The sequence below is a fragment of the Salmo salar genome, chromosome ssa19 (genome assembly GCF_905237065.1).
Source record: "Salmo salar chromosome ssa19, Ssal_v3.1, whole genome shotgun sequence".
Lineage (NCBI taxonomy): Eukaryota > Metazoa > Chordata > Actinopteri > Salmoniformes > Salmonidae > Salmo > Salmo salar.
This window is the reverse complement of record NC_059460.1, coordinates 49,077,834-49,103,319: the sequence shown is the minus strand read 5'-3', so window position 1 is coordinate 49,103,319 and position 25,486 is coordinate 49,077,834. Positions and strand designations below refer to the sequence as shown.

Genomic DNA, 25,486 nt, shown 5'->3' with positions numbered 1-25,486 from the left:
TCCCTCTGTCTCTCTCTCTCTCTCTGTCTCTCTCTCTCTCTCCCTGTCTCTCTCTCTCTCCCTCTGTCTCTCTCTCTCTCTCTCTCTGTCTCTCTCTCTCATTGTGGGCTACTTACATTAGCTCAAGGGTTTCATTGATGAGCAGTCAGTCAGACAGTGAGGGGTAGCTATAGTATACCCTCAGACAATTTCGCATGTAAGTGCTGGATCAAGTTACATACAACTACGTCATCCACTGGCTCATATGGTCATTTATGCTATTTCAGGAATATAGTTTAGGGTTGAGAGTGATAATTAGAATGATTTTGGAAATGCTGTCCTATGTTTAGTTGCTGTTGTTCAACGTTGAACGGCAGTCTCTGCACATGTGCTTGAAAGCAGGAGACCTAATTGGTTTCTCAATGAGATATAACCATTAGTCAGTCCAACACGCGTGGGACTGAGGAAAAGCAGCACTCAGCATTCCCTGTCGCCGTTACTCAACTGTCCTCCCTACAGTGAGCTGATCCTTTCGGACGATTTGATCTCCATATTTCTACCTCCGATTTTTGGCGTTTTAGTAGCGGATCTTTTGTTCCCGCCCGGAGAAAGTTTGTTCAGGTTCCAACATGAGTGATTTAGAAGAAGACTTCAAAAATATTATTTTGATAAAAGATGAGAGAATTAAGGACATGGAGATGCGTCTCGCCGAAAAGGAAGAAGAGATCCACGAATTAAAACGAAAACTGCACAAATGCCAATCCGTTCTGCCCAGCGCGCAGATAATTGGACCTAGAACCAGGCGCGCCCAAGGCATCTCGGCGGAACCTCAAGCTTACCGAACCTTCCAGGAGTTAAACAGTGAAGCATTTCGGAAACATTCCAAGTCTGACAGGTACCACATAGTTTATTATTGCTACTTCACCATAATTGCCTACAGGAAACACACTGGTTGAATTTCAATGAAATTAAGTTAAACCAACGTGGAATAGACGTTGAATTGACATCTGTGTCCAGTGGGTAATGTCTTTCCTGTTCCTTTTCTTTCCTTTTCCCGAACACATTTTGTCCATTACACGTAGCCTTACAAATAATGCATTTAACTCTTTTTATATTGTGCATATATCCTGGATGTGAGGAGAGGTCAATAAACCAGACAACACAAAATGAAGGATGTGCTCATAAATCGATTAGTAATTTCATCTGGGAGGGATGCGGAAACTTTTAGACAGAAGGACAGCAGTCTGGGGATTTTAATTGATTGGCTCCATCTTCAAACTCTTAGGGGGCATTTTTATGCAAACGTCCAATGTATCGACCTAAAGAATTTATGCGTCTTTAAACAAATACAGTATGGCTTCTCCATTAAAATCAGAATCTGTGCGTTGCTTTTTAGATTTCACTTTTCACGTCCCTCAAATGCTTCAGAGCATTTTCAACAGGGTGCTTCTAATAACTCGTTACTGTGGCCCCATTCAGGGCTGTTCAGCTAAAAGCTGTGGTAATTTTATGCTGACAGTCACCATGGTGATGTAACCTGGAGAGAAGTGAGGGGACAATGTTATGTCTGTTGTGATGAGTAACTTATTCATTAGACATATTCACCAAACTGTTGTGCAACGACGAGTGGCCCCTATGATTGGTTTACTCATAGAAAGTGCTCTAGAAATAAATTGGAACTGTTTAGACACATTGTCCTGTTGTTTAGTTGCTATGACATAATGTCCTCTCAGCTTGTGTTGTTTGGGCACCATTGATTACCTAATCCTGACGTACTGCTAATGAGCACCCAAGGCATCACCTAAAGTTGTAAACAAGCTTTGTTGAACTGAAGTCACTTTTGATCACTGTGCACCGACCCTCACACGCAGGCCTGCATTGAGTGCACTGACTGAGAGTGGTCCCATTCCACTGATATTTATAATCCACTGACTCTTGTGAAAGTGTATTTTTATCGCTGATTGACATTATGAGAGCACTGTTGGGTACTTATACACTTCACTACAGTATTGAGTGCCCTGACTCAGAGTATACTTATTATGAGTGTGCATCGGTGCTGATAAGACTCTGGCTGCTGAGGGGAGAACGGCTCATAATAATGTCTGGAATGGAGTAAATGGACTGGTCTCAAAAACATGGTTTTCATATGTTTGATACCATTCCATTCCACTCCATCCCAGCCATTATTATGAGCCGTCCTCCCCTAAACAACCTCCACTGGACTCTACAGATAGTAAAATTGTATGTGTGCTTACTGTTGGCTAAGAAAGTGCCATGTTTTGGTCTCCTGGAGATACTGATACTGATGCACAAATTCCACTTGAGTGGGAGATGTCACTGCCTTGTCACAGAGGAGCTTGATTCACAGTTTTAATAAGGTGGCTCTTAGGCATCGTTCTCTGAATCATTGATGGATGCACTGGTCTTTTAGTCAGTCAGCACCTTGTGTTCTCCCTCCCTGTCTCTCTTGTCTCTCCCCCTCTCTGTCTCTTTCTCTGTCGTGCTGTGTCTCTGTCTCTCTCCCCTTCTCTGTCTCCCCCCCTCTGTCTCCCCCCCGCTGTCTCTCCCCCTCTCTTTCTCTCTGTCTCTCTGCCTTTCTGTCTCTCTGTTTCTCCCTCTCTCTGTCTCTCCCCCTCGCTGTCGCTGTCTCTCTGTCTTTCCATCTCTCTGTCGCTCTGTCTCTCCCCCTCGCTGTCTCTGTCTCTCTGTCTCTAACCCTGGTTGTCTCTATGTCTCTCTGTCTCTCCCCCTCGCTGTCTCTGTCTCTCTGTCTCTAACCCTGGTTGTCTCTATGTCTCTCTGTCTCTCCCCCTCGCTGTCTCTGTCTCTCTGTCTCTAACCCTGGTTGTCTCTATGTCTCTCTGTCTCTCCCCCTCGCTGTCTCTGTCTCTCTGTCTCTAACCCTGGTTGTCTCTATGTCTCTCTGTCTCTCCCCCTCGCTGTCTCTGTCTCTCTGTCTCTAACCCTGGTTGTCTCTATGTCTCTCTGTCTCTCCCCCTCGCAGTCTCTGTCTCTCTGTCTCTAACCCTGGTTGTCTCTATGTCTCTCTGTCTCTCCCCCTCGCTGTCTCTGTCTCTCTGTCTCTAACCCTGGTTGTCTCTATGTCTCTCTGTCTCTCCCCCTCGCTGTCTCTGTCTCTCTGTCTCTAACCCTGGTTGTCTCTATGTCTCTCTGTCTCTCCCCCTCGCTGTCTCTGTCTCTCTGTCTCTAACCCTGGTTGTCTCTATGTCTCTCTGTCTCTCCCCCTTGCAGTCTCTCGGTCTCTCTCTCTGCTTTTTGGTTCAAGGTTTTAAAAGATGTGACGACGTTCAAACATGTCCACACAAGCAGTACCAGATAGCCATCTAGGTCCAAAAGGCTCCCTAACAGCATCTACACCCAAGCCATAAGACTGCTGAATAGTTCATCAAATGTCTACCCAGACTATTTGCATTGAGCCCCTCATTTCTTTTTACGCTGCTGCTACTCACTGTTTCTTATCTATGCATAGTCACTTTACCCCTACCTACATGTACATATTATCTCAATGACCTCAACTAACCTGTACCCCCACACATTGACTCAGTACCGGTACCCCCTGTATATAGCCTCATTATTGTTATTTTATTATGTTATTCTTTTTTTACTTTAGTTTATTCAATAAATATTTTCTTAACTGTTATTATTCTTGAAACTGCATTGTTGGTTAATAAGGGCGTGTAAGTAAGCATTTCACAGTAAGGTCTACTACACCCATGGTATTTGGCGCACGTGACAAATAAAATGTGATGATTTGATTTGAGGATCTGAGTCTGACTCATGCTATTCCCTTTAATTACACAGTAACTAAATCAAGTCAAAATGCTTTTGGTCACAGTCTCATTGAAAGTGTTAACACTAAACACTTTGAAACTCTCAAAGATCTCAGTGTGCACTGTGAGCCATGTGCCACTATTATAAACACAACCCCAAGGCTGTTTCTCCACAGACATAACAGAAAGTGACCACTGTCCCAGATATTCTCCTCTAGATATGCAGCTAATAACAATTGCCACAAGATGGGAGCAGAATGCTTCTTCATGGTTAGGATCTGTTTGGGAAGCTGAGGTGGCTGTGTGACCGGATTCTCTGGAGGATTATTCCTGATCGTAAAAAAATCGGTACTTTCTACGCATGTGCTACTTTACGCTGAAAGGTTTGTTGTACAAACGTATTTGTCTGGTGTAACTATACCATCGACATGTTGTAGCCTACAAACTTCTCTTGTAACTATAATAAACCACATGATCGACATTTTGCACAAACATCTTTGTCTGTTGCAACTATAATGACATTGCAGTATTACAGTAAACACAAGCAGGACAGACAGGCAGTCTTAAGTAGTGATTTAATGCTATTACATGCCGCTGTCTAGGCATGTCTTGGAAGATGATATCATTGCAAGCATAATCAGGAGGCAGACAGGCAGTCAAATTACTAGTGCTCTATTTTCAACTTTTCAGCCTACAATATGGCACCATGTACAGTACATCTATAAAGATATGTATCTACGTATAAAGATGATTTCAACACAAATAGCATAAGGGTAGACAGGCAGTCCAAGCAGTAGTGTTTGTTTTTACAGTTTTTCAGGCAGTATCTAGTTACCAGTTACCAGTGGCCTGCCTTGTAATACCAGTGGCCTGCCTGGGGTTACCAGTGGCCTGCCTGGGGTTGCCAGCTACCAGTGGCCTGCCTGAGGTTACCAGTGACCTGCCTGGGGTTACCAGTGGTTTTCCTTGGGTTACCAGTGGCCTGCCTTGTGTTACCAGTGGCCTGTCTGGAGTTACCAGTGGCCTGCCTGTGGGTTACCAGTGGCCTGCCTGGGGTTACCAGTGGCCTGTCTGGGGTTACCAGTGGCCTGTCTGGAGTTACCAGTGGCCTGTCTGGAGTTACCAGTGGCCTGTCTGGAGTTACCAGTGGCCTGCCTGGGGTTACCAGTGGCCTGCCTGGGGTTACCAGTGGCCTGCCTGGAGTTACCAGTGGCCTGTCTGGAGTTACCAGTGGCCTGCCTGGGGTTACCAGTGGCCTGCCTGGGGTTACCAGTGGCCTGCCTGGGGTTACCAGTGGCCTGCCTGGGGTTACCAGTGGCCTGCCTGGGGTTACCAGTGGCCTGCCTGGGGTTACCAGTGGCCTGCCTGGGGTTACCAGTGGCCTGCCTGGAGTTACCAGTGGCCTGCCTGGGGTTACCAGTGGCCTGTCTGGAGTTACCAGTGGCCTGCCTGGGGTTACCAGTGGCCTGTCTGGAGTTACCAGTGGCCTGCCTGGGGTTACCAGTGGCCTGTCTGGAGTTACCAGTGGCCTGCCTGGGGTTACCAATGGCCTGTCTGGGGCTACCAGTGGCCTGCCTGGGGTTACCAGTGGCCTGTCTGGGGTTACTAGTGGCCTGTCTGGAGTTACCAGTGGCCTGCCTGGGGTTACCAGTGGCCTGTCTGGGGTTACCAGTGGCCTGTCTGGGGTTACCAGTGGCCTGTCTGGAGTTACCAGTGGCCTGCCTGGGGTTACCAGTGGCCTGTCTGGAGTTACCAGTGGCCTGCCTGGGGTTACCAATGGCCTGTCTGGGGTTACCAATGGCCTGTCTGGGGCTACCAGTGGCCTGCCTGGGGTTACCAGTGGCCTGTCTGGGGTTACCAGTGGCCTGTCTGGGGTTACTAGTGGCCTGTCTGGAGTTACCAGTGGCCTGTCTGGGGTTACTAGTGGCCTGTCTGGAGTTACCAGTGGCCTGCCTGGGGTTACCAGTGGCCTGTCTGGGGTTACTAGTGGCCTGTCTGGAGTTACCAGTGGCCTGCCTGGGGTTACCAGTGGCCTGCCTGGGGTTACCAGTGGCCTGCCTGGGGTTACTAGTGGCCTGTCTGGAGTTACCAGTGGCCTGCCTGGGGTTACCAGTGGCCTGCCTGGGGTTACTAGTGGCCTGTCTGGAGTTACCAGTGGCCTGCCTGGGGTTACCAGTGGCCTGCCTGGGGTTACCAGTGGCCTGCCTGGGGTTACTAGTGGCCTGCCTGGAGTTACCAGTGGCCTGCCTGGAGTTACCAGTGGCCTGCCTGGGGTTACCAGTGGCCTGTCTGGGGTTACCAGTGGCCTGTCTGGGGTTACCAGTGCGCTGGTATCTAGAACAGAGGCACTACACTCTCCATCCCTCCTCCTCACCCAGGCTCTCTCAGACACTTTAATGTGCACTGAGGATGATGTCTTAAATCCTCTCATAAGACACACGCAGGCACGCACGCACGCACACACACGCACACACAAACACTTACGCACACACACACACACACCACACACATAGGTACACACACTCATTTAATTATCTAAATTGGACAGCTGTGTCTGTCACAGATTATGTAAAATGAGCCGAGGCTCAAACTGCAATCCTCGGAATGCTCTGAAATATGTATCCACACAGACGTTAGAAGTTAGACAATTGTTTATATTGCCTTGTTTCAAGGCTGGATACAAGTGTCAACTGGAGTGCTACCTGCCTGGCTTTGCAATGTACATGGGTTTATTATTTAATGGGATTATGGGCAATGTATATGACATGAGGTGGCCATAGGAGGGAGCTATAGACCCTTATCAGGCCTGGTGTCCTCATTCAGCATCACTTCTACTATATTAAGTCTGTGGATCAGGTAGGGTTAAGCAATAAGGCCAGAGGTGTGTGTGGTATATGGCCAATTGGCCAATATACCACTGCTAAGGGCTGTTCTTATGCATGACGCAAAGCAGTAAAACTAAATGTTTTGTCATACCCGTGGTATACGGTCTGATATACCACGGCTGTCAGCCAATCAGCATTCAGGGCTCGAACCACCCAGTTTATGATACCAATTATAAACTGGGTGGGTTGAGGCCTGAATGCTGATTGGCTGAAGGCCATGGTATATCAGACCGTACACCACGGGTATGACAAAACATTTATTTTTACTGCTCTAATTACATTGGTAACCAGTTTATAATAGCAATAAGGCACCTCGTGGGGTTTGTGGTATATGGCCAATATACCACGGCTAAGGGCTGTATCCAGGCACTCCGCGTTGTGTGATGCATAAGAACAGCCCTTAGCCGTGGTATATTGGCCATATACCACACCCCTTGGGATAATAGCATTATTCCTTAATCAACAGTTAACCCAGTGTTATGGGGTCAAAAAAACTTGTGGCTTCAAAGGGGTGAATGCCATCATCATTGTGATCCTTCCTGATTATAAATTACAAGTGGTTAGCATCATACAGTTAAATTGACATTATAGTGCATATGTCTCTGCAATTTCTGCACATTAGTATCACATTACTATTGAAACCATGCAATAATCTGTGCAAAGTGATTGCCTATAAAATAGGATACAGTACGACTGAAGTATGGTGCATATATAATATATAATCTCTGACCAGGTAGGGTGCATATATAATATATAATCTCTGACCAGGTAGGGTGCATATATAAGATATCATCTCTGACCAGGTAGGGTGCATATATAATATATCATCTCTGACCAGGTAGGGTGCATATATAATATATCATCTCTGACCAGGTAGGGTGCATATATAATATATCATCTCTGACCAGGTAGGGTGCATATATAATATATCATCTCTGACCAGGTAGGGTGCATATATAATATATCATCTCTGACCAGGTATGGTACATATATAATATATCATCTCTGACCAGGTAGGGTGCATATATAATATATCATCTCTGACCAGGTAGGGTGCATATATAATATATCATCTCTGACCAGGTAGGGTGCATATATAATATATCATCTCTGACCAGGTAGGGTGCATATATAATATATCATCTCTGACCAGGTAGGGTGCATATATAATATATCATCTCTGACCAGGTAGGGTGCATATATAATATATCATCTCTGACCAGGTAGGGTGCATGTATAATATATCATCTCTGACCAGGTAGGGTGCATATATAATATATAATCTCTGACCAGGTAGGGTACATATATAATATATCATCTCTGACCAGGTAGGGTGCATATATAATATATCATCTCTGACCAGGTAGGGTGCATATATAATATATCATCTCTGACCAGGTAGGGTACATATATAATATATCATCTCTGACCAGGTAGGGTGCATATATAATATATCATCTCTGACCAGGTAGGGTGCATCTACATGAATATTATAGAGTATAGGTGTGTGTATTACCTGATACCTGATTGGTTGATCATAGTAATTGAGGAAAGCAACCAATTTGCTACACTCGTGGGGGGATCAATGATTGTGCTTCGGCATCCTGTGAGCGCTGACGCTCACTCTGGATACTGACGTATGTGAGCAATACAATGAAGGGTATTGTTCGTCACATTTGACCAACCTTTCATTTGAAAGGCTACTCACCTGAGTTTCAAATCAAGCGCATGAGTCGTTCTCCCCGAAAGTATTCCATTTGTGTAGTGGCAGTGAACGAGGAGGTTGCCTTCCAAATCCGAGCATCATTCCAGTCACTCGCAAAGTTTGCTGCGCTCTGGTGATCCTGATTTCTCTGACAACTATGGGGACCTTACGCGATCTCCAATACGCATTACAGGAGAAGATTGAGGAGTTGCGACAACGAGACGCGCTTATTGACGAACTGGAGCTGGAATTAGATCAAAAGGACGAATTGATTCAAAAGCTTCAGAATGAACTGGATAAATACCGATCTGTAATCAAACCGGCGACGCAACAAGTCCACAAGGCAAGCGCACTACAGGAGCAGCACAGGACCAAGAGACAGGCGATATCAGGAGAGCCCACCGCCTTTGACATTCATGAACTCAGTCATGTCACTCTTCCATTCTACCCCAAGAGCCCACAGTAGGTTTCATATGTCCGTCTTTGTTCATTGTGTCTTACCTGTGTGCTGACTGCTATTCATCTATTGTATATCACATGTCCCTATTAGAGTACGAGTGGTACCAAAAGTGAATCCCATCACAGCAACACTGAGGCTAATTGAATGGCAAAATGTTGGCTTTAGTTGTGGCTGTGTTTGCATTTGCAATGAAGTACGTTTTGTGTCTGTGTGTGTGTGTGTTATGGAAACATGATATCATGCAGCAACCATCTTTGCATAATGCATGCTAGTTGTGTAGTGACAGTATGGTGTGTGCATACACCTGGCTGAATATACATTATAAAACTGGCCTTAACACAAGTCTCAACAGAAACATTTGTTTTAAAACACACACACCCACACACACAACTTACCTCACTGCAATTGCAAACACTGTAAAATATACAGACACTATGCTATGCAGAGTCAGGAACCCCCCCATAATGCACATGCATTGAACACATTAAAGTAAAAGTCAGCCTCTGAAAGCATAGAGCTAACATTTATAATTCACTTGTTGCTCAAGCCCTGATACTGTTCTCAAATGTTGTTTGACTAGCCAAATCAACATCTACCTTCTAAAGATGCATATAATCATAAAGGAACATACTGCACATGGACAGATAGCAATTTCCATGTAAGAGATACAATATCTGCATAAAGGGAAAACATTAGGAAACATTAGGTTGGGAATTTGAGCATTGTAAAAATGAATTTGTATATCTAAATGCCTTAAGAGTACACAACAGAACTTTATATTACAGTAGTTTGTTTGGTCAAAGTCCAGACAAAGGAGAAAGACAGAGAATAACATTTTCTTATGTGGAGTCAGTAAATAATGTAATCCACTGTCAAGATAGACCGTTCGTTAGAGAAAAACGAATAGGTTCCCTCCCTCTTCCAAATATTGTTTGTGTGTGTGTATATATATATATATATATATATATATATATATATATATATATATATATATATCACTAATGTTTCTAGTCTCATACTTTTCCACAACACTACGAGCACAGGTTGATTCCACAGCAGCATGGCCTGAAAACACATGCCTCCTGTAAATACATGCCTCCTGTAAATACATGCCTCTGGTAAAACCCTATAATCCGTCCATGGTACGGACAACGTGTTGGTATCATTATACTCCTAATAGTGAAATAAAAAAAATTCACATTCATTTATTAAATATACAAATATTTTTTACAGTACCAGTCAAATTTTTTAGAACACCTACTCATTACAGGGTTTTTCTTTACTTTTACTATTTTCTACATTGTAGAATAATAGTGAAGACATCAAAACTATGAAATAACATCCATGGAATCATGTAGTAACCAAAAAAGTGTTAAACAAATCAAAATATTTTTGAGATTTGAGATTCTTCAAAGTAGCCACCCTTTGTCTTGATGACATCTTTGCACATGCTTGGCATTCTCTCAACCAGCTTCATGAGGTAGTCACCTGGAATGCATTTCAATTAACAGGTGTGCCTTGTTAAGTTATTCTGTGGAATTTCTTTCCTTCTTAATGCGTTTGAGCCAATCAGTTGTGTTGTGACATGGTAGGGTTGGTATACAGAACATAGCCCTATTTGGTAAAAGACCAAGTCCATATTATGACAAGAACAGCTCAAATCAGCAAAGAGAAACGACAGTCCATCATTACTTTAAGACATGAAGGTCAGTGAATCTGGAAAATTGTGCAGTTGCAAAAACCATCAAGCTCTATGATGAAACTGGCTCTCATGAGGACTGCCACAGGAATGGAAGACCCAGAGTTACCTCTGCTGCAGAGGATAAGTTCATTAGAGTTACCAGCCTAAGAAATTGCAGCCCAAATAAATGCTTCACAGAGTTCAAGTAACAGACACATCTCAACATCAATTGTTCAGAGGAGACTGCGTAAATCAGGCCTTCATAGTCTAATTGCTGCAAAGAAAACACTACTAAAGGACACCAATAATAATAAGAGACTTGCTTGGGCCAAGAAACACGAGCAATGAACATTAGACCGGTGGAAATTTGTCCTTTGGTCTGATGAGTCTAAATTTGAGATGTTTGGTTCCAACCGTGTCTTTGTGAGACGCGGTGTGGGTGAACGGATGATAATCGCATGTGTATTTCCCACTATAAAGCATGGAGGAGGAGGTGTTATGGTGGTTTGCTGGTGACGCTGTCTGTGATTTATTTGGAATTCAAGGCACACTTAACCAGCATGGCTACCACAGATTTCTGCAGCGATACACATCCCATCAGGTTTGGGCTTAGTGGGACTATAATTTGTTTTTCAACAGGACAATGAAGCAATACACATGCAGGCGGTGTAAGGGCAATTTTACCAAGAAGGAGAGTGATTGAGTGCTGCATCAGATGACCTGGCCTCCACAACCTCCTGACCTCAACCTTATTGAGATGGTTTGGGATGAGTCGGACTGCAGAGTGAAGGAAAAGCAGCCAACAAGTGCTCAGCATATGTGAGAACTCCTTCAAGACTGCTGCAAAAGCATTCCAGGTGAAGCTTGTTGAGAAAATGCCAAGCATGTGCAAAGCTGTCATCAAGGCAAATTGTGGCAATTTGAAGAATCTCAAATATATTTTGATTTGTTTAACACTTTTTTTATTACTACATGATTCCGTATCTGTCATTTCATAGTTTTGATGTCTTCACTATTATTCTACAATGTAAAAAATAGTAAAAATAAAGAAAAACCCTTGAATGATTAGATGTTTTAAAACTTTTGACCGGTAGTGCAACTCAAAGTACTTTTTGATTCTCCTTATTGTTAGACATATTGTTTGGAACAATGTAATCTTCAAATAAGTACAATTTCCAGAGTGGGCTCTCTGCTCATTTTCAAGAAATTATACATTTTGTACATAGAAATTGACATTATAGGTAATTAACCAATCCCAACCTTCCTGTAGGATTGCACATTCAGCAAATCACCAGCAGAGAGAGTCCCCTTTGAATCCATTTTCCAATTCACTGTGTTGATGCTGCTCATAAAATGCATCATAATATTAAAAGTAGCAGAGCAAACGACGAAAACATTCCAGTAAGGTGCACAGACTATACTAGAAACCATCCACAAAACACAAGAGAAAACAAACCCAACTAAATATGGCCTCCAATTAGAGACAACGACAACCAGCTGCCTCTAATTGAATGTATTGCCAAAAACCCAACATAGAAAACTAGATAAACACAGAAATAGATAACATAGAACATAAACCAAAAACACCGAAACACACAAAAACAAACACCCCCTGACCAAACTACAATAACAAATAACCCCTTTTACTGGTCAGGACGTGACTGTACCCCCCCAAAGGTGCAGACCCCGAATGCACCTCAAACACAAAAACCCCACAAAAATAACCCCAAACTTAAAGGGAGGGAAGGGAGGGTGGCTACCATCAACGACGGTCCCTGTGCTACACCTCACCTTCCGAATCCTCCTACTACGGAGGTGGCTCTGGGCATAGCTCCCGTTCAGAAAACTCTGGACTGCGCGGCATCGCTGGAGACTCCGGGCTGAAGGGCGTCGCTGAAGGCTCAGGGCTGGGGAGTGTCGCTGGAGGCTCAGGGCTGAGAAGCGTCGCTGGAGGCTCAGGGCTGATAAGCGTCGCTGGAGGCTCAGGGCTGAGGAGCGTCGCTGTAGGCTCAGGGCTGAGGAGCGTCGCTGTAGGCTCAGGGCTGAGGAGCGTCGCTGTAGGCTCAGGGCTGAGGAGCGTCGCTGGAGGCTCAGGGCTGAGGAGCGTCGCTGGAGGATCAGGGCTGTAGGCCGTCTCTGCAGGCCCCGGACTGTAGGCCGTCTCTGCAGGGCCCGGACTGTAGGCCGTCTCTGCAGGCTCCGGACTGTAGGCCGTCTCTGCAGGCTCCGGACTGTAGGCCGTCTCTGCAGGCTCCGGACTGTAGTTCGTCTCTGCAGGCTCCGCACTGTAGGACGTCTCTGCCGGTTCCGGACTGTAGGCCGTCTCTGCCGGTTCCGGACTGTAGGACGTCGCCAGAAGCACTGGACGGGGAACTGTCGCCGGAAGCTCTGGACGGGGAACTGTCGCCGGAAGCTCTGGACGGGGAACTGTCACCGGAAGCTCTGGACTGGGAATGCGCACTGAAGGCCTGATGCGTGGGACTGGCTTAGGAGGCGCCAGACTAGTAACACGCACCTCAAGGCTAGTGCGGGGAGCAGGAACAGGACATACTGGACTGGGCTGGCGCACTGGAGGCCAGATGCATGGGGCTGGCTTTGGAGGCGCCAGACTAGTAACACGCACCTCGGGGCTAGTGCGGGAAACAAGAAACAGGACGTACTGGGCTGGGCAGACGCACTGGAGGCCTGATGCGTGGGGCTGGCTTTGGAGGCGCTAGACTAGTAACACGCACCACAGGGCTAGTGCGAGGAGCAGGAACAGGACGTACCGGACTGGGCAGACACACTGGAGGCCTGATGTGTGGGGCTGGCTTTGGAGGCGCCAGACTAGTAACACGGACCTCAAGGCTAGTGCGGAGAGCAGGAACAGGACGTACTGGACTGGGCTGACGCACTGGAGGAAGAGTACGAGGAGCAGGAGCAGGAGACACTGGGCCATGAACCCTCACCGGCGGTCTGATGCTTGCAACTTGCATCACTGGTCCTGGCTCGATGCTGGCTCTAGCATGACACCTGTGAGGAGCTTTCACCAAGCGCACCGGGCTGTAGCTGCGCACTGGCGATACCGTGCGTATCTCTGCATAACATGGTGCTTGCTTGATCCGTCGCTCCCCATAGTAAGCACAGGTGCTCCTTCGTGCCCTTTCTGCCAATACCTCTCTCCGGAATCTCGCGTCAAGCTCCTCGCTTGATTCCTTGACTGGCTCCTTTTTGCTCCACGGCTTTCTCCTGTACGCCCGGGAAGTTAGGTCAGGGTTCCCCGCTGACTTAGACCAACTCCCCGTATGCCCCCCCCAAAAAAATGTTTTGGGGGCTGCCTCCTCACCTCCTGAAATGGAGGATATAATGCATCATACCTCCGTCGTTCCCTCTTAGCTTCCTCCAGCTCCTCCTTTTGGCGCTGGTACTCCCCAGCCTGGCTCCATGGGCCCTTGCCATCGAGGATCTCCCATGTCCATGACTCCAAATAGCTCTCCTGCTGCTCCTTCCTCCGCTGCTTGGTCCTTCTTTGGTGGGTGGTTCTGTCATAGGCGTCGTAAGGAGTGGACCAAAATGCAGCGGGTAAAGTGCTCATCTTCTTATTTTATTAAAGAAAACACTTAATCAAAATAAACAAACGACGAAAACAGTCCAGTAAGGTGCACAGACTATACTAGAAGCAACCACCCACAAAACACAAGAGAAAACAAACCCAACTAAATATGGCCTCCAATTAGAGACAACAACAACCAGCTGCCTCTAATTGGAGGTCATTGCCAAAAACCCAACATAGAAATAGAAAACTAGATAAACACATAGAAATAGATAACATAGAACATAAACCAAAAACACCGAAACACACAAAACAAACACCCCCTGCCACGCCCTGACCAAACTACAATAACAAATAACCCATTTTACTGGTCAGGACGTGACAGACAGCAAGATGTTGTCTGTAACATACGGTTCGCAGACATTGGTTCTTACAAGAGGCATGTATAGGCCTAAAAGGGGCCTAAAGTGGCCACTTTCATCATGATTTTCAAAAACAATATTTATATTTGTATTGATTATGGATCCTCATGCAGCAGCTACTCTTCTTAAGGTCCAGCAATTAGTGATCCCTTAACGCGCCAATCCCGTTAACGGGATAGATTTGACAACATCCGGTGAAATTGCAGAGCGCCAAATTCAAACTACAGAAATATCAATATTCAACATTCACGAAAATATAACTGTAATATATCAAAATAAAGCTTAACTTCTTGTTAATCCAGCTGCTGTGTCAGATTTCAAAAAGGCTTTACGGCGAAAGCACACCATGCGATTATCTGAGGACAGCGCCCTGCATACAAACACATGAAAATCATTTTTCAACCAGGCAGGTGCGACACAAAAGTCAGAAATAACGATATAATAAATGCCTTACCTTTGAAGATCTTATTCTTTTTGCAATCACAAATGTCTCAGTGACACAACGAATGGTCGTTTTGTTCAATAAATTCCTTCTTTATATCCCCAAAATGTCCATTTATTTGGCGCGTTTGATTCAGAAATACACCGGTTCCAACTCGCCCAACATGACTACAAAGTATCTAATAAGTTACCGGTAAACTTGGTCCAAACATTTCAAACAACGTTCCTAATCCAACCTCAGGTATCCTAAAATGTAAATAATCGATAAAATTTAAGATGGGATAATCTGTTTCCAATACCGAAGAAAAATAACACGGAGCACGCTTCTGTTCACGCGCAACAAAAGACTAGGGACCTTCAGAGTGACACGTACAAAGAACAGCACTACTTCTTAATTTCTCAAAAGAAAAACATCTACCAATTTCTAAAGACTGTTGATATCTAGTGGAAGCCATAGGAACTGCAACCAGGTTCCTAATAAATAGGGTTTCCCATAGAAACCCACTGGAAAAATCCTATGACCTCAATTTTTTTCCCCTGGATGGTTTGTCCTCGGGGTTTCGCCTGCCAAATCAGTTCTGTTATACTCATAGACATTATTTTAACAGTTTTAGAAACTTAAGCGTGTTTCTATCCAAATCTACCAATTATATGCATATCCTAGCTTCTGGGCCTGAGTAACAGGCAGTTTACTTTGGGCACACTTTTCATCCGGACGTCAAAATACTGCCCCCTAGCCTTAAGAAGTTTTAAGGCAGTTATACAATTTTAAAAACATAAAAATACAATCACAACACATTTCACAACACATTAAGTGTGTTTCCTCAGGCCACTACTCTTCTACCACATATTTACAATACAAAACCCATGTGTACGTGTGTATAGTGCGTATGTTATCGTGTGTTTGTATGCATGTGTCTATGTTTGTGTCTCTTCACAGTCCCCGCTGTTCTATAAGGTGTATTTTTATCTGTTTTTTTAAATCAAATTTTACTGCTTGCATGAGTTACTTGATGTGGAATAGAGTTTCATGTAGTTATGGCTCTACGTCGTACTATGCACCTCCCATAGTCTGTTCTGGACTTGGGGACAGTGAAGAGACCTCTGGTGGCATGTCTTTTGGGGTATGCATGGGTGTCTGAGCTGTGTGCCAGTTGTTCAGACAGACAGCTCGGTGCATTCAACATGTCAATAGCTCTCAAATACAAGTAGTGATGAAGTCAATCTCTCCTCCACTTTGAGACAAGAGAGTTTGACATGCATATTATTAATGTTAGCTCTCTGTGTACATCCAAGGGCCAGCCGTGCTGCCCTGTTCTGAGCCAATTGCAATTTTCCCAAGTCCATTTTTGTTGCACCTGACCACACGACTGAACAGTAGTCCAGGTGCGACAAAACTAGGGCCTGTAGGGCCTGCCTTGTTGATAGTGTTGTTAAGAAGGCAGAGTAACACTTTATTATGGACAGACTTCTCCCCATCTTAGCTATGGTTGTAACAATATGTTTTGACCATGACAGTTTACAATCCAGGATTGTGATACAAATGTAAAAAGCATATCAAACGTGATAAATGCCAGAACAATCTGACACACAACAATATTTTTTGCCCATTCTGGCATGGACTCACCCCACAGCAGATATAATATAATAATTGTTATGAACTACTGCCCAAACAAATACCACATATTTATTTTTATTTACAATGACATCCTAGCCTGGCCAAACCCGGACGACGCTGTGCCAATTGTGCGCCGCCCTATGGGACTTGTGATACAGCCTGGAATCAAACCAGGGTCTGTAGTGATGCCTCTAGTACTGAGAAGCAGTGCCTTAGACCGCTGCGCCACTCGGGAGCCCCTACATATGTGCACTGATGTGATGTTATTTCCTTTACAATTCATGCACGCCTTTGAAAGTCTATTTCTGAAACTGTGTAGGTTGTAAACAATCCCAACCTTTCTCAGGCTTCTTAGATTTGAAGGTATGGGCATTGAGGGAAAGAGTTTGATTCTTGCACCCTCAGTCCAAGGGTCCTATAAAGTCTGTAGGAATTCTGTCTATCCATCCGGCTGTGCTCTAAAGCAGCATACTTTCTCCTTTTAAGGGAACCACTCTGTGTTTATCTCTGGGCTTTGACAGGGACGCGCTTTCTGAAGCAAAGGAAATGAAATGCTAAACGAAGACACAAAAACAGAACGGGGGCCAAGCTGGAGTCTAGTCAACTGTCAGTTAACATATGACTGTGACACACGATACCATAGTTCTGCAATGTCAATCCATCCAAGTCAATCTCAGTCATGTTATTCAATAGACTACAACCAAAGCTTCTCACCAGTCTCCACCTGACCATGTGTAGTATCAGTATTGCCCTGAAAAGCCTGCCAGGACACCCAATTAATGCTGAATATCAAAGGATCTGATTCATTTGGAGCAGCCTGATGAGCAGTGGCATTTCTGTCCATTGTCCTCAAACCCTCTTCAAAGGGAGTGGTTGGCAGGCCACCAAGGGGGTCGGTCTTCTGACACTAGCCACCAGCTGGAGTTCAGTGCCTCCAAAATAACCAATGGCTCCGCTCTCCCCTTTTGTGCTTTTTCTCCGAATATTTTTGAGTCAGATGAGTCATTAGCTAGGTTTCCCTCCAATTCTCAGATTTTCATGAGAATATTCTAAAATGTTTTATGTGCTTCCATCAAATTGACTTTTTTTCAGATAAAAGGCTGTGCGTAATGACGCAGTGCACATATTTATTGGAAAGGAGCATCAATCTCATCACCTTGCACTTTCACCACCCTGTGAAGTTTATCATAATTAATTTAATCTGGAGCCTAATAAACTGCATGCTTTCCCGACAAGTCATAGTGGGAGGACCACAAAACATGTCATTGAGTGATTCCAAGTTTACTTCGATATGATGATTATTATATCAATATTTCTGAATAAAAGCATTTCCACTGACATTTCCTGCATAATAGATTTTACTGACACAGAAAGATCCCACCTTGTCTAGCGTATCTTGTTTTGTCTACATTTGGAAAGTTTACCAACAGATATTCTGTCTACATCAGGCCTGTCATGACATTTTTTATCCGACATGTACTTTACTTGCAGAAAAAGGTTGGATGGAAACCTGGTTAGTGTAGCTGAAAGGAGTATACTGCAGGGATTTGTTGGGTATATTTGTTTTCTTAAAGTAACTGCCCAGTAAAAATCTCACCTTTTTAAAAGTTAATATTCTATTAACTCATACCCAAGTAATGTTGTTGACTCATCCTATATTAAACTCGCATTTGTGCATAATTGGAGAAAAAAACACTTGAAGAATAAAACCTATCTCAAACTTGTATCTCAAAGAGACCATTTAAAAAATGCTTGCTATTTCCTCATAGAGGATGATGTCATCTTTATTGTCATTCTCTCAGTCAGTTTTATGATGTAGTCACCTAGAATGCATTTCAATTAACAGGTGTGCCTTGTTAAAAGTTAATTTGTGGATTTTATTTCCTTCTTAATGCATTTGAGATGTGTTGTGACAAGGTAGGTGTGGTTTACAGTAGATAGCTCTATTTGGTAAAAGACCAAGTCCATATTATGGAAAGAACAGTTCAAATAAGCAAAGAGAAATAACAGTTCATCATTACTTTAAGACAAGGTCAGTCAATCCAGAACATTTTAAGAACTTTTAAAGTTTCTTGAAGTGCAGTTGCAAAAACCATCAAGCGCTATGATGAAACTGGCTCTCATGAGGACCGCCACAGGAATGGAAAACCCAGAGTTACCTCTGCTGCAAAGGATAAGTTCATTAGAGTTACCAGCCTCAGAAATCGGCAATTAACTGCATCTCAGATTTCAGCCCAAATAAATGCTTCACAGAGTTCAAGTAACAGACACATCTCAACGTCAACTGTTCAGAGGAGACTGCGTGAATCAGGCCTTCATGGTAAATTGCTGCAAAGAAACCACTACTAAAGGACACCAATAAGAATAAGAGACTTGCTTGGGCCAAGAAACACAAACAATGGACAATAGACCAGTGGAAATCTGTCCTTTGGTCTGATGAGTACAAATTTGAGATTTTTGGTTCCAACCACCGTGTCTTTGTAAGACACAGAGTAGGTGAACGGATGATCTCCGCATGTGTGGTTCCCACCGTGAAGCATGGAGGAGGAGGAGTGATGGTGTGGGGGTGGTTTGCTGCTTATTTAGAATTCAAGGCACACTTAACCAGCATGGCTACCACAGCATTCTGCAGCGATACGCTGGTGTGGGCTTAGTGGGACTATCATTTGTTTTCAACAGGACAATGACCCAACACACCTCCAGGCTGTGTAAGGGCTATTTGACCAAGAAGGAGCGTGATGGAGTGCTGCATCAGATGACCTGGCCTCAACAATCACCCGACCTCAACCCAATTGAGATGGTTTGGGATGAGTTGGACCGCAGAGTGAAGGAAAAGCAGCCAATTGGTGCTCAGCATATGTGCGAACTACTTCAAGACTGTTGGAAAAGCATTCCAGGTGAAGCTGGTTGAGAGAATGCCAAGAGTGTGCAAAGCTGTCAAGGCAAATGGTGGCTACTTTGAAGAATATCAAATCTAAAATATATTTCGATTTGTTTAACACTTTTGTGGTTGCTACATGATTCCATATCTGTTTTTTTTTTTATAGTTTTGATGTCTTCACTATTATTCTACAATGTAGAAAATAGTACAAATAAAGAAAAACCCTTGAATGAGAAGGTTTGTCCAAACTTCTGACTAGTACTGTATATGGCATATTTTGGGCCCTTTTATTCCCAACACCAACTCAAACATTTCAAGCCATCATTGGGCATTATGTAGCAATTATTTATTGAAATACTGCCATGTCAAACCAGTCCTATTTGGCCCCATGGAGCTGGTTGGTGGCCATTTTGGAAAACTGCTTCCCTAGAGTGCAATAGGGAAAATCTGTAATGGCACTATAGCTTTATTTAGTTTTGTGGCGTCATCATAAAGGGATTTTGCTGAAATGGGTTACCTTTGTCCCTGCTGGACATAATGCATTCCTATGGGATTTCTCGTAGTGCCCTGCACTGGGCAGGTGCAGGGCACTATGATCATCGATCACTTTATGATCATCGATCATAAAGGACAAAACAAATTCCATATGGTTTTGGTTGTTTATTGAATGAGTACCCCAAACCAATCCAAACATGTTTAGCTATTTTGGGGCTATGTAGACCCAACACAGGGGAAGCCATTACCCAAAACGTCAATACAGGTAAATGCATTTTCACCATTGACCTATAGGGGGCGCTACATGTCGACCCGGGGCTTTGCTCAAGTCGCACTATATCAGGTTTTGTTCAGCATGAAAAACTATGCAAGTGTGCCAATTTTCACACTTCTATATCAAATAGAGAAGTTTTAGAGCGTATCTACTGGACTATGTTGGGGTACGCCCACGCAATTTCAACACAGAAAACAGCTACTTAATAAAAAAAAGTATTAGGAAGGTATCCTTAATGTTTTGTACACTCAGTTTAGGTTATATTTGATAGAAATCTGGAAACACTGGACAGTTATTTAAAAAAACATTTTGCTTTACTCACTGTTGATTTTGTTCATGAAAGTTGTAATAGAGACTTAGCCTTGATAAGTTGAGGATGTTCTTTCACTGAGACTGTTTGGAGAGACTCTGTGACCTTTCCAACATTGATCTGGCATGTCTTTCGGACATGTTCCTTCCAGAAATATCCCTTCTGCTGCTGCTGTAACCACAGTGACACTTGATAAGCGTTTATAAATGCGTTGAAGTGTAAATGTTGAGGGCATCTAAGGTCCAAGGTTCTTTCACAATGTCTCTACAATGTAATTGTAAAGGAAGCATTTCATTAATGGAAGCAATCTCAATGATAAAAGTCTGTTCTCTCTGTTATAATACTCTACATCACCAAAGGTATGTGGACACCCCTTCAAATTATTGCTTTCGGCTATTTCAGCCGTTGCTGACAGGTGTATAAAATTGAGCACACAGCCATGTAATCACCATAGACAAACATTGGCAGTAGAATGGCCTTACTGAAGAGCTTGGTGACTTTCAATGTGGCACCGTAATAGGATGTCATCTTTCCAACAAGTCAGTTCGTCAAATTTCTGCCCCACTTGAGCTGCCCCGGTCAACTGTAAGTGCTGTTATTGTGAAGTTGAAACGTCTAGGAGCAACAACAACTCAGCCGTGACATGGTAGGCCACACAAGCTCACAGAATGGGACCGCCGAGTGCTGAAGCGCGTAAAAATCATCTGTCCTCGGTTGCAACACTCACTACCGAGTTCCAAACTGTCTCAGGAAGCAACGTCAGCAAAATGACTGTTTGTCGGGAGCTTCATGAAGTGGGTATCTATGGCCGAGCAGCGCAAAGCTCGCCACCATTGGACTCACCGCCATTGGACACTGGAGCAGTGGAAATGCGTTCTCTGGAGTGATGAATCACGCTTCACCATCTGGCAGTCTGACGGACGAATCTGAGTTTGGTGGATGCCAGGAGAACGCTACCTGCCCCAATGCATAGTGCAAACGGTAAAGTTTGGTGGAGGAGGAATAATGGTCTGCGGCTGTTTTTTCATGATTCGGGCTTGGCCCCTTAGTTCCAGTGAAGGGAAATATTAACGCTACAGCATACAATGACATTCTAGACGATTCTGTGCTTCCAACTTTGTGGCAACAATTTGGAGAAGGCCCTTTCCTGTTTCAGCATGACAATGCCTCCGTACATAAAGCAAGGTCCATACAGAAATGGTTTGTCGATCGGTGTGGAAGAACTTGACTGGCCTGGACAGAGCCCTGACCTCAACCCAATCAAACACCTTTGGGATGAATTAGAACGCCGACTGTGACCCAGGCCTAATTGCCCAACATCAGTGCCTGACCTCACTAATGCGCTTGTGGCTGAATTGAAGCAAGTCCCCGCAGCAATGTTCCAACATCCATTGGAAAGCCTTCCCAGAAGAGTGGAGGCTGTTATAGCAGCAAACAAGGGACCAACTCCATATTAATGCCCATGATTTTGGAATGAGATGTTCGACGAGCAGGTGTCCACATACTTTTGTTAAATGCTACAGGCTGTCAAGAATGGCAAAACATGTATTATGCATATTGTTCTCTAAAATCTAAATTAAAGAATGATTAATATGTAATTATACATGGAGTGATAACACTGCTGAAAGAAAAAGTGAGAAAATAAGAAAAAATGTAAATGTTATACCAGAATTTTGCTACACTGTAATGGGCACGACTGGAGTGCCAGCTAAATCTAATCACAGCAGATGAGTGTTGAAGTGTTTCATACTGGGTACATTACTATATTTTAATCCACAACTGAATAGTTTTGCTGTTTAGTCAACTGAAAATAAGCTTGCATTATAATTTTGTCTTGATGGAACTTGTGACCTTCAGTTAAATCACAGAGAGAAGTTATTTAGATACTTTTTAATGTTCTAATATTGAAATACAGTTATTGAAATCCCTTGAAATTGCAGTGTATAGAACAGAACGGTTTCTCAGAAGAACACAGTGTTAGGGGTCCCCACGCAAAAAGAGATGATAAGCTATTCATGCTGATTTATTTCTTCACAAAAAGGCAGAACATTTGATTTTGTCATTGTCTGCAATGCCCTATCTGATTTAATTTGAAATTCACTCATTACTCAAGGAGCCCATCTGTGTCTGCTCTTCCTTGTTGCTTTACTGAAACTCTTCACTTCTGCCAAGCCTCTGGATAAGGCTGTGACAGTTACACAGCTGTAGTCACTGCTAAGCACACATGTTGCCAGGCAGCACTGTAATACACAAGTGACAATGAACTGGTCATCAAAGTGAGATTGCTTTTTACCAATCACACATGTCCCACTGTCCCAGAATCACATTTTGCTCTCTATTCAATCTTTAATCAGAATGGGTTTTTGATAAGGAGAGCTTCAGAATTCATTTAGCACTCCTACGCGTCTCTGCACAAACACAAGCAGTATGGACAGACACTGCAAACAGTTGATTACTGTGCTGTTGTCTGTAAGGAGGGCAGTAGTACTGGGGGAAATGGGCAGGTTTATTATGTACAGGTCCCAAAGAAGATCTCTTGCCTCTTTCTCTACAACCTCAGGCTCCTTTCCCCAAGGTTACTGTGATGGTTTAGAGCCAGATGTTTCAGGTAGAGAGCTAGGCAGATGTTGGTATCCACCACCACCATCCCCCCCACCCCTGCTTCCAGCTGAAATCTATGCATTCTACAATACATCTGATCGCCTGTTCCAAAACAGAAAAAAGAGACTAGGTAAAGGCAAATAATATACTTTGAAATACTGTGGTCTATTGCAAAACTGTCTTGAAAGCTAGCATTTCCAAATAAATATTTTATCTGATTTGTGGAGAAGTCGTGAAGAAAAAGGGAAAAAAAGCTGAGCGACAACTCTAAGTACCCATCAAATTAAAACTAATTAAAGTTGCAGCGCCCTGAATGACCCATCTGACAGTGTCTCACTGTGTGTTTTTGGGGCTTCAGGGAAAACAAAGCTATCAGAAGTGGAATATGAATTCAGAACTGGCTTTATTACATCATTGTGAGCACAGGGTTATCTTGACTCCAAGGACATTAACACACAATACCAGTGTTTAAGTAGTGCCGGCAGAACAGAACTAATGCTTTGTGTCTGAGAGTCATCTCTCAGTTCTCCATACCTCCGAAGGGCAGCAGCACCAATCTACCAGCTCAGCTAGGATTTGCTGGAACAGATCTCCCATCGTGAAACATCCTCCCCCATAGGATTGCAAAGAGAGGGAATATTACTGAAAACTTTTGGTATTCTATCACAAGACATCTAGTGGCCCTTTTGGGTACTTCAGATTATCACAGGTGTCTGTAATTATCTCTGGCCCTAATGCAAAATATATGAAATAATTAAATAAGATGATTTTCAAATAAAAAATAGAATGACATGTTTTGGTGTCCAAACTTGTGGCAGTTGTGAAAAGTTGGAAGAGTTGCAGAGTTAATAAAAAAATAATAACATTGTTGATTAGATGCTTTTTTCATTAGTTTGGCTATTTTCTCTTGAACCATATGGCCTATCCACTGGAAACTCATGGACAATATGGACACAGATAAAAATAATATATATACTATATATCAATACATTAAAAAAAAAAGGTTTTCAAGTCTAAATTACTAAAGTTACGATAGATTGCTATAGATTTTCTCTTAATTACCTAAATTACTGTAGATTCCGTTAACCCTACTACCACATGAGACAACATAATAATAATATGAATTCCCAAAGAATAAGTCCATATGATTTTTAAAGTGCCCACACTCTCAATTATGGTATAGTGAAGCCAGAGTCCTTCTGAAGCTGGTCTTTTAAAGCAAATTATTGGATGAGGTACTTGTGGGTAGTCATTCATAGCAAGGCGTCTGAGGTAAAATGCAGGGTAGTAAAATGCCTTATCTTCCCTCCAGCCTATACAAGAGCGCTGGTGTAGAGATACGATCTGATTCTATTCACATGCCCTAAGGCGGGGAGATGCAGTATGGTGATTTCTGGCTCAAATTACTGGTTATGGGGCACTTCTCTCCAATATGGGCCTTCAAGTGCATGTCATTTCTAAACTGTTGACTGGATGCTCACAAATAGCTGTATTTATAGAGGAAAGTGAGGTCTTTCTTTGTGAAAGTAGTCTGTCAAAACATAACAGACGTTGAGCCACATTGCAGATTCTTATTCACATCAACTGTTTCATTTGCAAATTATTCCCAATTTAGTGACTTTTTCTGCACTTTAGCTTCAGGAACAGAACATTACTTTCTTTTCATTCAATTCACAGGTCCAAGGGCTTAATCAAGGAGGCCATTCTTGACAACGACTTCATGAAGAACCTTGAGCTTTCTCAGATCCAAGAGATCGTTGACTGCATGTACCCAGTTGAATATGCCACAGACAGCTGCATCATCAAAGAAGGGGATGTGGGCTCACTGGTGTATGTGATGGAAGGTAAGCATTGTGCAAAAAGTTAACATCCTATGTTGAAGAAAACTTCCCTTTGCCTTTTTGAACTTTCCAGTTCTAAAAAGTTCTTAGAGGAACCCCTCTGAAAAGGACATTGAGGAACACATTTGTAAAGGTTCAAACTAGAAACTTTTTGTGATGGGAGTGGTTCAATTTTAAACCTTTTTAATAATATATTGTAGAGGTGGCAGCATATCAGATTGGAGGTGTGGCTTATTGGAGGCTTGGCTTTCATATAGTTATTTCTGGCCACCTGTTACAGTAAATGTCATTCCTGTTCATCATGTTAAGTTTGTACACTGAAAATTGACTAGCAATGGGTCCTTGAGGAACTCCAGGGGTTCCTTAAGGATCTCCAGGGTTTCTCGAGTCACCACTAAGAGTGTACTGTATCTATTGTGGGACTTTCATGGTTAAGACCTTCTGTTCACATCCCTGTTATTCATCACCAGTTTAGTTAAGGACAGATCTGGAGACAATGACCTACAGTTTAGATGCATTTCCAGGAAAGTGAATGAACTGCAGGGCTGTAATTCACCAGTTTGTCCCCCT

General features: G+C 43.5%; 1 protein-coding gene across 4 annotated transcripts in view; it reads left to right on the top strand.

Moving 5' to 3' along the window:
* Positions 1 to 209: 209 nt before the first annotated feature.
* Positions 210 to 25,486, top strand: part of LOC106578950 (cGMP-dependent protein kinase 1) — a 224,181-nt gene continuing 198,904 nt past the window's right edge. The window contains exons 1-2 of one of the 4 annotated variants that reach the window (XM_045702415.1): positions 210 to 874; positions 24,753 to 24,919. In XM_045702415.1, the coding sequence (XP_045558371.1) occupies positions 609 to 874; positions 24,753 to 24,919 (433 nt within the window). In that variant the 5' untranslated portion in view covers positions 210 to 608. Of the gene's footprint in view, positions 875 to 8,313; positions 8,823 to 24,752; positions 24,920 to 25,486 lie in introns of those variants that run through there. The other 3 variants (XM_045702414.1, XM_045702413.1, XM_045702412.1) reach the window with 3 other exon arrangements.